The sequence below is a fragment of the Charadrius vociferus genome, unplaced genomic scaffold (assembly GCF_000708025.1).
Source record: "Charadrius vociferus isolate BGI_N301 unplaced genomic scaffold, ASM70802v2 scaffold730, whole genome shotgun sequence".
NCBI classification, from domain to species: domain Eukaryota; kingdom Metazoa; phylum Chordata; class Aves; order Charadriiformes; family Charadriidae; genus Charadrius; species Charadrius vociferus.
The window spans coordinates 96,340-109,017 of record NW_009646225.1 but is presented as its reverse complement, the minus strand read 5'-3'; the positions used below and the strand labels follow the sequence as shown (position 1 = coordinate 109,017).

General features: G+C 58.1%; 2 protein-coding genes across 2 annotated transcripts in view; one reads left to right on the top strand and one right to left on the bottom strand.

Moving 5' to 3' along the window:
* The window catches only part of LOC104296045 (alanyl-tRNA editing protein Aarsd1-like), a gene marked incomplete at its 5' end in the record, with an annotated part of 6,474 nt that extends 2,392 nt beyond the window's left edge, over positions 1 to 4,082 (top strand). Inside the window, 9 exons of the mRNA XM_009895905.1 lie at positions 342 to 399; positions 755 to 911; positions 1,004 to 1,120; positions 1,828 to 1,958; positions 2,134 to 2,200; positions 2,390 to 2,481; positions 2,970 to 3,024; positions 3,596 to 3,690; positions 3,863 to 4,082. Of these exons, the coding sequence (XP_009894207.1) occupies positions 342 to 399; positions 755 to 911; positions 1,004 to 1,120; positions 1,828 to 1,958; positions 2,134 to 2,200; positions 2,390 to 2,481; positions 2,970 to 3,024; positions 3,596 to 3,690; positions 3,863 to 3,998 (908 nt within the window). The remainder of the gene's footprint in view (positions 1 to 341; positions 400 to 754; positions 912 to 1,003; positions 1,121 to 1,827; positions 1,959 to 2,133; positions 2,201 to 2,389; positions 2,482 to 2,969; positions 3,025 to 3,595; positions 3,691 to 3,862) is intronic.
* A 4,100-nt stretch (positions 4,083 to 8,182) lies between these two features.
* Positions 8,183 to 11,828, bottom strand: G6PC (glucose-6-phosphatase, catalytic subunit). Its single transcript, XM_009893787.1, has 5 exons — positions 11,390 to 11,828; positions 10,354 to 10,463; positions 9,573 to 9,681; positions 9,221 to 9,336; positions 8,183 to 8,694 (listed from the first exon to the last, which is right to left on the bottom strand). Exons 1-5 carry the CDS (start codon positions 11,617 to 11,619, stop codon positions 8,183 to 8,185), a joined length of 1,077 nt encoding a protein of 358 aa, XP_009892089.1. The 5' UTR covers positions 11,620 to 11,828.
* Between the last annotated feature and the right edge of the window lie 850 nt (positions 11,829 to 12,678).

Sequence of the window (12,678 nt, the reverse complement as noted above, 5' to 3'; positions counted from 1 at the left end):
AGGGGGCGGCCCGTCCGCGGGCTGGGGCCGGTGGGCGCCTCCCCTGAGGGCCTCCTCTCCTGGGCCTGAGACCAAACTCGCCGCGAGCGGTTCGGGAGGGAAGCCTTCAACCTGCGTCGAAGCCCTGGGTGCGCACCGCCGTGCTCTTGGGGTCCCGAGGGCCACCAGGCGATGGCCGTCCCCTCTGTCTGCTCCTAAGCAGCAGCGTGAGCCCCGCAGCGCTGCGCACGTGCCCCGGCGTTTGCAAACGTCCTGTCTGCAGAAAAACATACAGCCTGAGTGAGAATCCCTTTTTCCGTGTCCAGCAGCACTCAAAGCTGTCGCTTCTGCATCTCTTCCAGGACAGCACCTCATCACTGCCATCGCAGAACAGATGTTTGGATTCAAGACAACTTCATGGTGAGCAGGGAAAAGGCTCCATTTGACCTCAGGCTTACCTTGTTTGGCACGGGCCAGCGTGCCAGGCCGCAAGGAGCTGAATAAATCAAAAGCAGTTTCCCTTGGACATGTCACGCTCTTGCTCAGAGCGCCTGGGAGAGGTGACTGAACTGGAGAGAAGCTGTGCAAAGTATTTGCTTTGTATTGTCCTTCTCCAAGTGGGATGCATCTGGTGCTCTTTAAATGCTAGGGAGAGGCGGGAAGTATGTTTTGTTACAGTCACCACGTTCCCAGCAGTGGGATGGCACTTAGTGCCGCACAGAGGCACCGTCCAGCCGGTCCTGCCTGCAGCAGCAGATGTTCTTCATCGGTGCAGGGAGCTGGGCCGCCAGCGAAGTGTCATTGAGCTGGACACCCCCTCCATGACAGCAGAGCAAATAGAGGCGCTGGAGAAGAGCGTGAATGAGAAAATCCGGGAGAGGGTACCCGTGGTGGTGAGGGAACTGGCTGCAGATGACCCTGAAATTGAAACAGTGAGTGGTGGGGAGAGAACTGATGATATCCATGGGACCAAATAACTGCGGCACGGGTGTCACCTTGTTTGCCGTTGTCCTCCTTTTGCTAGGTGAGAAGCCGTGGTTTGCCAGATGACCACGCGGGGCCAGTGCGAGTTGTTGACATCGAAGGCATAGACTCCAACATGTGCTGTGGGACTCACGTCTCCAACCTGAGTGACTTGCAGGTGGGGGCTGCCTCTGAGCTGCCTTCGGGAGCCTCGCGCCACACGTTCACACCTAGCACAGCAGACATCCTGAGAGCCAGGGTCTGCTGGAAACACTCCCGATGGTAAAGGGGGCGGCAGAAGCCCCGCGCTGGGTGAGCCCCACAGGGCAGCACGTGGGCCGGCAGTCTGCCCAGTCAGTCCGGCTCCTCTCTTGCTTTGTAACAGAATTTGGCCCTTGACTGCAGCACTGATATTTTCTGGACGGCTGGTTGCTCTGCGGAGGGCACGTGGTACATTGCCAGTCACGTGTTGCGCTGCTGGGTTGTTAGCGTTAGCCGTTTGCTCCCTCTGCTTAACGCTCTGATATTTTTGAGTGTTTGTCACGGATGGGAAATCCTCTGTGCAGGAAGGTGGAGATAAAATTCTTGAACTGGCTTTAAGTGTTTCTGTCTCTTCAGTTGTTTGTTGGAGTCAGTATCACAACAGAGACATCCAGATGCACTGCAGAGTGCAGCCCACAAATAGCAGATTGTATTATTCCACTGTATCACCATCCTTTTTTTTTTTTTTTTGGTATGTTGACCTTTTGGCTGATTTTAGCCCGTTTATTTTGACCAGCAGAGAGCCAATATTCACAAGAAGGCATAGTCTAGTAGGAACTGGCCACCTGTGTGAGTATAAGCAAAGTACTGTTCTATTCTGATCAGCATGATTTTGTTTTTGAGGTTATTAAACTCCTTGGCACAGAAAAAGGGAAAAAGAACAAAACCAACTTGGTTTTCCTGGCAGGAAACAGAGTGCTGAAGTCAATCGAACAAAGTCACAGCACTGAGAAGGCTCTAACCTCACTGCTCAAGTAATTCCTTTTCTACTTTGATTATTCCATCTTTACTATTCCTTCTAACAAACACCACATAAGCCCTGGGTTACATCTACGTGGTGCTTTTTATGATGTTACCTGCTTTTTCTCCTTTAAGAAATCCTTCCTTTGTCCTTCAGAGTGGCGATCCAAATTCTCCTTGTTCTTTCAGAAATGGACCAGGTGAGCACATAGAGGCTGTGAAGAGACTGCAGAGTTCGGTAAAACTGCTTCAGAAGGTATGAGGGTGGCTGAGAAAAGCAGATTGTGGCTGCTTCCTGTAGACCTGAGCTTTAGTCATAACTGGGAATTGAATCGTAGGCATCATTTTTTGTGGATTTTACGAAAACCGCTCCCATCTCTGGGAACACAACTCTATTCACACTGACTTCTCCACCCGCAGTACAGTTTATTTGCTTTTCTTTCAGAATAACTTGAACCTGCTTAGAGACATGGCTGTTTTGATAGCCCGGGACTTCAAGAGCAAACCTGTTCAAAGTCAGCTGTTTGTGTTACACAGGTACGGGGGAGTTCAGGGAAAGGGGTAAAATGCCATCTTACGCGTTTTATGGCAGTTGCATCTCTCTGACACCTATTCAGGCTTGTGTCTCAAGGAAGAATATAAACAGGGTGAACAGAATATCAAACTGCCTCAGCCTGCTGGGAGGTTGTGTAGTTAAAAGAATGTATTAGTAGTTCAGTCACTGAATTCCTCTGGTTTTATAGCTAATAACTAACTATGTCTGTCTGATTTCTCCCTGCCCTGGATATTTTCAAATAAAACTGAGGAGCTCTATTTCTTAAAGATAAACACTTAAATAATTCCTAATATGTCCACAGAAATGCACAATGATGATTTAGATATATAGAAAAAACCCAATCTCCGTCCTAACAGCCAAAGTGGCCAAAACCTTGGGCCTGGTCAGGCCTTTGGTTTCTGATTGACATTTTGCACTCTAGAGGGGACTTTTCCTCCTTTCTGAAGTGTTTTTTTACCCATCCTTACAGGAAAGAGGGTGACTCTGAATTTATGAATATCATCGCTAATGAGATTGGGACAGAGGTGAGTCACTGATGAAGCCTTACCTGACACCACGGGCTTTTTGGCTCAAGCTGTAGCACAGGCTGGGCCGGGCTTCGCCTTGTACCATAGTCACAAGCGACAGGTCTCTGCTTTCCAAAGTCACACGAGGGTGTTGTCCCCAACAGCCTCAGTCTGCAGGGGAATCCTCAACGGTCAAGAGATACTACAGTGAAAATTCAGAGCACTGTAGGAGAGCCTGTCCCCCAAAGAGCTGTACAGAGCCTCATCGGCTGTTTAGAATAGAATAGACAGAATAGACTGTTTCAGCTGGAAGGGACCTACAACGATCATCTCGTCCAACTGCCAGCCATGTCCTTTTACCTTTGGATACCCCAGGACCCATTCCGTCCCCCACAACATACGATTGAGCATAAAAGGTTCAAAATCCACCCTCCCTTCTACTTTCTTCAGCTTGAGCCTCTGTCTCAGTAACGCACAGAAACGTCCAAATTGTTTATGTGCTTGGGTGGTGCTGTGGCCGCTGTCTCTGTCCTCTTGCCAGAGGAGGGCACGGGTTGTTCTGGAGCAAGACCCATCTCTCTCTCCGCAGGAGACGCTGCTGTTCCTGACTGTGGGAGATGAAAAAGAAGCAGGACTCTTTCTTCTAGCGGGGCCTGCTGAAGCAGTCGAGAATTTAGGTCCCAGGTAACATGTTCGATGGTTTCTTTAAAATTAGTAAGAATTGTAATGTTGCAGACTAACAGCTGAGCAGTATAATTGGGGTGTGGGTCCTCCTTTGCTCTCTGGAGCAGGTTAGGCCACGCCGCGCTCTTCTCTGGGGGCGCCCGGCCCTCAGGCTGTGCTGTCGCTCCTGCAGGGTGGCGGAGCTGTTGGGAGGCAAAGGAGCTGGGAAGCGAGGCCGCTTTCAGGGCAAGGCAACCAAGATGAGTCGGCGAGGAGAAGTGCAAGCTCTGCTCCAGGAATTCATCAGCCATCGAAGCCCTGAAGCGTAAGAAACAATTCTCAAAGTAGGCCTGTCTTCCCTGCTTCGCGTCAGCTCCGCCGACTTCTTTCCGGGGAATAAAGACATAAAACCAACAGCTGGTGCACATATGCTCTGCGTGAGCTGATTTGGTGCTTATGGGAAGCTGGGGGAGGGGATCTGCCCTCCGCGATTTACTGCAAGGGTTCTTTCATTTCCCCGGACAAATGGTACACATTCTTCAGTGATTAAAAGTAGTCATTATTTAACCGTTTTGTGGACTTCCTAAAACCAAGAGAGGGGCCTGCCCGTTTGCAGCACATTGTGGCTTTTTGCTTTGTACCAGTTGCTGAGGAGTAATTGCTTTGTGAGCGTGTTTATTTGTAATAAGCTGGATGCATTTAAAAAAATCAGAACACTGGTGAGAAGCAGAGGGTTTGAGTATGATATTTGCCAATAACTGCAGAGAAAATGAATCAAGGTTTGGCTGCTGAAATTTTGTAGGGAGAAGGAATGCAATGTGGCAGGAATTGGAGGGACGCTCAGATCAGTAAATCCCCCTTAAAAGACCAAACGAAGCTGGTCACCAGTTACGGCTGCCTGAGGCAGAACTGGGAGGCGAGAAGACACGATGCTGTTGTCAGCCTGTGAGCAAGGAAAGGAGGGAGCACCGAAGGACAAGTCTCCGTGAGCCCTTTTTTAAAAAGAAAGAACTGACTTTTTTTCCTGGCTGCTCAGATCCGCAGATGCTGGAGGCCTCAGGATGTTTGTGCTGATGCCACAGTGCCCACGGGGCTGCCATGGCCTCGGGACTCGGCGGTTCCCTGGGGCAGCAGTCGCTATTGACCCGCTGTGATGCTGACGGGAGCTGCTGTCGGGTAACACCAGCTTCAGCGCTGCCGTCCCAAAGCTCTCCTGTGGTGGCATCAAGTACGTTATTGCAAAAGGGAATTTCATCCATTTGTAGCTGCCCTAGCAGAACCACGTTAGCACACACGTGCTGACTCTTGTACGTGAGAATCAAATGTGGGTGGAAGCAGCCACCCTGTGCTCTGTTCTGCAGGCAGACAGAAAACCATACTGAAGTCATCTGAGCTGTACGTTGGGCATTTCTTGTAGGGGTGTGCCTGAACGTTTCCTTTGCTTCTGTTGCTATGAGCTTGAGCTTTCATTACCATCCTCTTCTCCCCAGCAGTGGCCTTTCCCCTGCCCCTGCAACAGTGTCTTATGTTTGGCTCTTTTACTTGATAAGAAATAGCTCTACAGAAGAGCAGCGGTCTGGCCCCAGCGTTACTCTGAACAAGCGCAGGTAGGTCATACTGGTACGACTGTCAGTGACAGGTTGGGTCTTGGCATACAGCTGACATGCCGCTTTCTGTGCTCGTCCGCAACATGTGACATTGTCCAAGCTCATGCTGACAGCTCCTGAGCATTCTCCTTCGGCACAGCAGCTGTTTCTGTGGTCCCCAAAGTAGAGACTACAGCTCTCTGCACTTGGACACATTGGCACCAGGTTGTGCTGGTCCTGCTGTGTCTTCACCACTACCGGGACGGCGCCTTCCTGGTCCCCTGCAGCGCCTGGCCTTCGTGGTGGGGTACCCGGCAGAGGTGCCGAGCCCGGAGCTGCCCTCCAGCAGGGCAGAGCAAGGTCCCGACCACCCCGCTCTCCTCCCCATCCCTCTGCAGCTGGGTCGGTTCCCACCCTCCTCTCCAGCTCCATCGCGAGAGCAGTACCTGAGTGCGGGAGCTCCAGCGACCAGGCTCATTTCCCAGTGAGTACCACCACCAGCGCTCAGCAAAAGGGGGCTGTTCCCCACCTCACACCTCTGCCTGGGTGGTGGAAAGCTTTCCTCCGACTTGGTCAAGCGCAGCAAAGGGCACAGTCCTGAGTCAGCCAGGACAGAGCTGCTGGCAGGGGGAGCGGGTGTCCCACGGGTAGGTAACCATTCACCTTTGTGGATCAGTCCTTTCCCTTCTTGGGGTGTGGTGGTTACTGGTCCGGTTTTGAACATCGGGAATTTCTCTGGTTGGCGCAGATATAAACTCCCATGGGAGCAGGCAGAGCTGCTGCCCGGTGCTCTCTCAGATTGCCTTTTCTGCCAGTGCGGGTCCTGGCGCTGCTGCAGTCTCAGCTGCAGAAACTAAAGGGCGCTGTGGAGCCACAGAGTGAAAAAGCTCAACGGGTAATTTGGGAATTTTTTCCCCACTTCTTGCTAGAAAGGGCATGACAGGTTTGTCCCAGATGTTGGTAACAGAGAAACAGGTGAAAAGAGGCCTCTGTCCCAAGGAGGTTTAGCTGTCATGAACACAGAGGCCCCCAGCACACGGCTAACGCGGCACCGTTCCACGCAGAGCCCTTTGCGCAGTCGGTGGGCAGCGGGCGCAGGGTCCCATCAGTCCTGTGGGGACTCTGCTGGGGGGGACAGCAGCTCCGGTTCCCACCGCACGCGGTGGGTTCCCAGCGAGGGACCTTCTGCGGCCGCCTCCGCCGGGTCTGGCTGGGCCAAGTGTGCCCGCGCCCCGGCGGGGGGAAACGGGGCGGGAGGTGTGCACTCATCGAGGTGAGCTTTTGACAGAGAATTAGGTCCACAGCTGAGCTCCGTACTGAGTGAGATTTACAGCAAACTGCCATGGAAGGCAGTGTAGCGTGGATGAGTTTTAGCGTGGGGTTCTGCTGGTGAAGGTGGCCACAGCAGAGACTGCTGATGCGGTGTTGGGGTATGGGGAATGGTGCTGGGTACGGCGTGTGGTGCTGGGTACGGCGTAATTGCTGCAGGAAGTGGTGTGCTGGGGGAGATGCTGCACATGCACACGTACAGTATCTGAACCTCGGAATCTATTTTAAACTATCTCAGACTGAGAGGATGTTTACTAACAGAGTTAATTGGCAGGCTGTACAGCCTGCACAGCTCTGAAGTCAACAGAGCAAACCCGCAGCCGGCTCCCTGCTAACGAGCGCGATGCCGAGGCAGGAGGGCCGGGATGCGGCTGCCAGGAGAGCCGACCCGGCAGCAGCCACGCAGCTTGACCCCACGTTGGCGCAGCCGGTGCAGAGCCGGCGCTCGGGCGCATGGCGCCTGGAGGCTGATCCAGCGCCGACCCCCGGGCCCTGACCTCCCGGCACAGCCAGCAGCCGCACAGCGGCTCTGTCCCCACAGCGTGGGGGCTCAGCACAGCCCCAGCGCAGCCGGATGATCCCAAAGCCGTGCTTGCTTCCAGAAGCAGCGAGGTGACACGAGTGCGTCGCTGTTCCTGGCACAAGGTGCACCCAGAAACCCTGGATAAACAGCGCAAAAAGCAGCTCGTCCCACCCAGGCTGTGCTGGCCACATCCAACTACACCCCAGGGTGAAAGGCGATGAGGACCGGGGAGCCCGGGGCTGCCGTTCCCGGTGGTTTGGCTGTGCCTCCCCCCAACACCACCAGCAGCCCCCGCCACGGTCCCTGTGCTCGGGAGTCGATCTCCATCCCACCTCACCAGCCGGCGAGACGGCCAAACTGACCAGCTAAACACACCCTCAGCTTGAATAAAATGCCTCTTGTTTACAGACACAGCCATATGTATATGTGTATAGAGATATGCATTATATATGTATACACACATGCATATGTGTACCCACAACACTTCACACAGCAGTGAATGCTGAACACCTCACGGCTGGGGGGGCTCCCGCGAGCCGATGCTTTATCTCCACATCACAGTGTCTGCCCGTTCCTGTAACAGAGCTGCCTCGCCAGCAGACGCCGAGCACCGTGGGTCAGCACCCGGCTCCCGGCAGTGCCGTCCCCAGCCCTGCAGCGTGGAGGTGGCACGTCCCCATGAGCTGCAGGGGAACACAGGGTCTTCCCCCCTGCTGCTGCCGGGTCCTGGGCTGATGACCCCCATCCGTGGGCACGGGAAGGGCAGCAGGAGAGCCCGGGGAGCGCGGGGCCCGCTGTGCCATCAGCTGCCCACAGACCACCCGAGCCTACGGCACGATGGGCGTTGTGGGTCGTGCTGCGGGAGCCATCCAGCAGCGCCGCCAGCCCAGCCCTCGCGGTCCGCTCCCGGAGTGGAGCCAGTCTGTGCGGGTTTAGCAGGGAGCAAAGAGTGGCTGGGGGGGGGGGGGGGGGCGCAAAGAGTGGCTGGGTTGCACCCATGGTCTGGTGACTGTCCCCAAGTCCAGAGCCGGGGCGGCTGCCTGCCCGGGTGCACCGATACCTGTGGGGAACGTCCCTAGACAGCCTTCTTGTCCTGTGTGGCCAGGAGCTGGGAGACGCAGTAGGGGATGAGGCCGACAGCAGCTAGCGGCACGGCCGCGCTCTTGCAGAAGGAGAGGATGTAGAAGAGCAGCTGAATGTGGGAAGGTGGTTTGAAGGCATCAAAGAGGTGTAGGATGAGGAGGGAGGCGGCGACGCAGCCCAGGCGGAAGGACAGCTGCTGGCCCTGCTTCCCCCGGCAGCTCTCCAGGTACATGTGGGAGTTGAGGGCCAGCCCCAGCCCAAAGAGGATGCCCAGGTTACGGAGGAGGCTGGCGAAGGGGGTGGTGTCGATGTGGACCCACTCGGGGTGGGCGCACCACCTCTGTGCCTTCTCCAGCGTCCAGAGCAGGTCCACGCCGAGTGCCCGCAGCAGCAGGTAGAAGCCCAGAGCGAAGCTGAAGAGGAAGAAGGTGATGCCCAGGTACTGGCGGAGGCTGGCGTGGTAGATGCAGCGGACGTGCTGGAAGGTCTTGGCCACGGCCATCCCTGCCGGTAACGAAGCAGAAGAAGAGGTGGTGCCAATCAGCAAGTGATCACCAGCCTTGGGGCAGTGGAGCCCAGCAGACCCCGCAGCCCCGGGCACACCGGCAGGGAACATGAGCCGGGGGTGCTCCCGAGTGGTGCTGACTGCCCCGATGGCCACCGCTGCGCCCTGTTGCTCACAGACAGCCCATTCCACTCCCTCGCCCAGTGACGACCCTTTCACGCCCCAAGGCTGCGCTGCCTGTGCCTTTGGGCCATGTTCACTGTCCCTCAGAGCCCAGCAGCGGCTGGCAGTGCCCTGCCCCCCGGCTGGGAGTCGTGCCTCAACGGGACAGGGACAAAGGCACGTTCTGGAGGGCATACTGCCCGTGACGATGAGAGCAGTAACTGCGGAGCCACGGACGCAGCTTTGCGTCATGACCCTGCACGCATCCGTCAGGCCGTGCACCTTTCCTGGCCAGTGCTATGGGTGCTGCGGTCCAGCACAGTGGTGCCATGGGGAAGGGGACGGGGGGTCCAAGTCACTCACCTGAGATGACCCCTGCGATGACCTGATGGGGGAAGTGGGCGGCAATGAAGACTCGGGACAGGCAGACGCAGACCTGGACTGCCCAGAACCCCGTCCAAAGCACCGTCCACAGCACCCTGCGAGGGGCAGGTGGCCATGTCAGCACCAGGGTTGGCTCGTGCTGCCCAGGGCGCTGCCATTGCGTACCCCGAGCAGTACCTGGGTGCCCACCGAGCCCGTCCTGCACACCCCACCTGGGGCGCCGCAGCCCGTCTCTCTGCCCACAGCCGTGTGCCTCCGTGGGCTCGGCTGCGTGTCCATCAGCTCTGCAGCAGCCTCTGCCCAGCACGGGTGGCTTTGGCACACTGCTTACCAGTATTTAAGTGTCCTCGACTGCTTCTTCCCCATGGCGGCAGAGAGGAGGGCCGTCACCATGGTGTAGTAGACTCCCGCTGCGCCCATGGCATGGCCGGAGGGGCTCCCTGGGCAAGAAGAGAATCCAGGTCAGACCCCCCTTCAGAGAGGGTGTCATGGTTTCGGTTGAGATGGGTCAACATTCTTACTAGCAGCTGGTACAGTGCTATGTTTTGGATTTGGGATGGGAAACGGCACCCAGCACCTGCCCCCTGGCAGCAGCACGCCGGCCCCATCCGTGACAGCTCGTGCTGAGTGTGCTGGGGATGCCTGCAGCCCGTCCCCGGCTCCCGTGGAAAGCTGTGGTCAAGGTACAGACAGAGCTGCTCTGGAATGGGGCAAACCCCCTCCCCACGGAGCGGCTGCCCACATTTGGGGCTGGAGGCTGAGCACGGCCCCGGTGTGGGCCACGGCCGTGGTGGAGCACAGGCAGGGGTTTGTGCCGAACTGCCACGTCTGCGCCGAGGGTCAAGGTCTGCTCCGCGTGGGGGCTGCCCTGCCTCCACCCGCTGCAGGCATGGCCGGCGTCCCCGGGAGCGCGGTGGGGCCAATGCCACGGCGCAGCGATAACGGCCCTCTCTCAAGAGCTAGCTCGGGGTATGCGCTGCCAGCAGCAGCCCCGGCCATGCCAGCACCCCCATCCCTGCAGGGACCGAGACCTGAAGAGGGGAGCTGTGTGTGCAGGTCCCCCCAGGCAAGCGCCGGGGCTAGGGGACCGTACCGGGGCTGGGGGACCATACCGGGGCCGGTCTCGCAGGTGAGCGGGAACTGCTGGATCTCTGGGGCGGAGATGTTGCTGTAATAGTCTGTCTCGTGGACCCACCAGTACGGTCTCTCCCCAAAGAGGATCCTGAAAAGAAAGAAGATCGGGGGCTGTCGGGGTCCTGGGCACCAGAGCAGGCGGGCACGGCTGTGGTTTCTGCTCTGGGCTGGGAGCTGGAAGAAGCAAAGGACCCGTGAGCAGACAGACACAGCATCCTGCTGGTCGCTTGGTCCCAACAGCCCCATCCCTGAAGGGGAAGAGCGAGAGCTTCCTGGGAGCAAGTCAGTGCACCGGGAAAGAGCAGCAGTGTCTGCGCCCTCAGTCTTCTTCAGGCCCAGAATAACTGTCTTGTGGTGGCATCGGAGGCAGAGGCCACCCGTCCCTGTCACACGTGCGGGCAGTGGGGCATCCCAAGGGGGCCTGCGGGGTGGCCGCAGACCCCCATGGCTGCCAGCTGACACCGAGCCCTGCCGGGCCGAGGCATCGGGGTGGATCGGTGCCGCGGTACAACTGATGCTGCCGACGGGGCCGTCCTGCACCTGCAGCAGTGGCTCAGTCCCTCACGTGCTCCCCACCATGGCTCCTTTTGCACCAGCGACGCCAGCGCTACCAGCCATGGAAAGGAAGGGGATACCGGTGTCCTGGCTTACCCACGGGAAACACTCGCCTAAAAGGTCGGGGAGCACCAAGCCCTGGTCTGTATCCGAGCCATGCCAGGACACCCCTGCAGCCCCCGTGGCGAGAGGCTCGGTGCAGCCCCCGCGCAGAGCCGCAGCCCCGGCTGATGGCAGAGGGGGCTGTTTGCAGGAGGCTCTGTCTGTGCCCGGCGTCTGGGGAGGGGGAGAGATGCTGCTGCACGGCTCGGGAAGGAGCGACCATTACGACTGCCAAGCTGTGGGCCAAACGCTGCTCTGTCTTTTACACCAGTGTCAAGGCTGAGAGCCCACATCTGGCCCGCATTAGTCCAGCTGTGCCAACACGCCTGGAGGGAGCCGTGGCACAGGGCCACTCACCACTTGAAGACGAGGTTGAGCCAGTCACCGATCACGGCCACCCAGATGAGCCTGATGCCCACCGACTCGCTGAGGTGGAACCAGATAGGGAAGAGGACGAAGAAAGCGTTCCTGAGGTCGGCGGCGAAGGATATGAAGAGGAACCAGTCCTGGGAGCCCTGGAAGTGCTCCTGCAGCCAGTGCGTCGCCTGGATGCCCGTGTCATGCAGGAGGTTCATGCTGGCCTCCATCCTCCTCTGCAGCCGCTGCCCCTCGGCGCGGCTCAGTCTCTCCCGCGCTCCACCGCGCCGCCGGGGTTTTATACTCTGCGGGCTCTTGTTTGCCACAGGCAGGTCACTTGTCCCAGCACTGATCTTTGGACCCAAAACCACTTTTGCCAAAGGTGCATCACCGGGGGGTTGTTACAAACATGTTTGGAACACCTTACGTAAAAGGGAAAAACAGGCTTCGAGGGCGCGCGGAGTGTGGGGTGCTCCGGCACCTTAACCCTTCCCCGCACCGTCCTCACCACAGCGTGCAGGCGGCTGCCTCCCTCGAGGGGATCCCGCAGCCCATGCCCCTCCTGCCGCCCGACACAACCGCTCTGCTGCTGCCACCGCACCGGCGTTCGCTCTGTTACCCGGGAGGGGGCTGAAGCACCCCCGCGCTTCGTGAGCGGCACTGCAGAGCTGCCGCAGCCCCGAGCTCTGACACTCCTCCTGTCCCTCTGCCCCCCAGAGCACCGCAGGGATGCCCAGAAGCACGGACTGGGTTGTGCGTGGGGCGGGGGGCAGGCTGCCCACCACCCCCATGGCAGCTGAAACCTCCAGCTGACGAGAAACCCCCGTGCTGCCATGGCATTCGCCTGGCTGGTTTACTCGGGACTCTGCGTAATGGGAAACGTTCAGCGCCTCAGACAGGGAGGTTGGGGGAGCTCCTGGCTGCCAGCGCCTTCTCCTGATCTCCCCTGTGGCGTTAAAGGACCTTTGCAAATGAGGACCCTGGGAGGGAAGGCATTCCTCCCAGCACAGCTCCCCTGCGTTAACCCCCTCCTGCACAAAACTGCTGCCGGACCTCGGCCGTGGGGACAGAGCTGGACATGCCGGTGCCGCATCCCTGCCTGTGGCCTTTCCCCCCACCCCTGGCAGCAGTGCTGCTGCCACAGCTCTGCTCTCCTGTTCATCCCCGGGAGATAACACTGCACAAGCAACATGGAGAGCTATGCCCAGGAGCCTGAGGACACAGGGGCAGCCTGGCAGGAGGAACCCCCTTCCCCAGCTCTGGCCGGCCGTCACGGCTGGGGGCACACG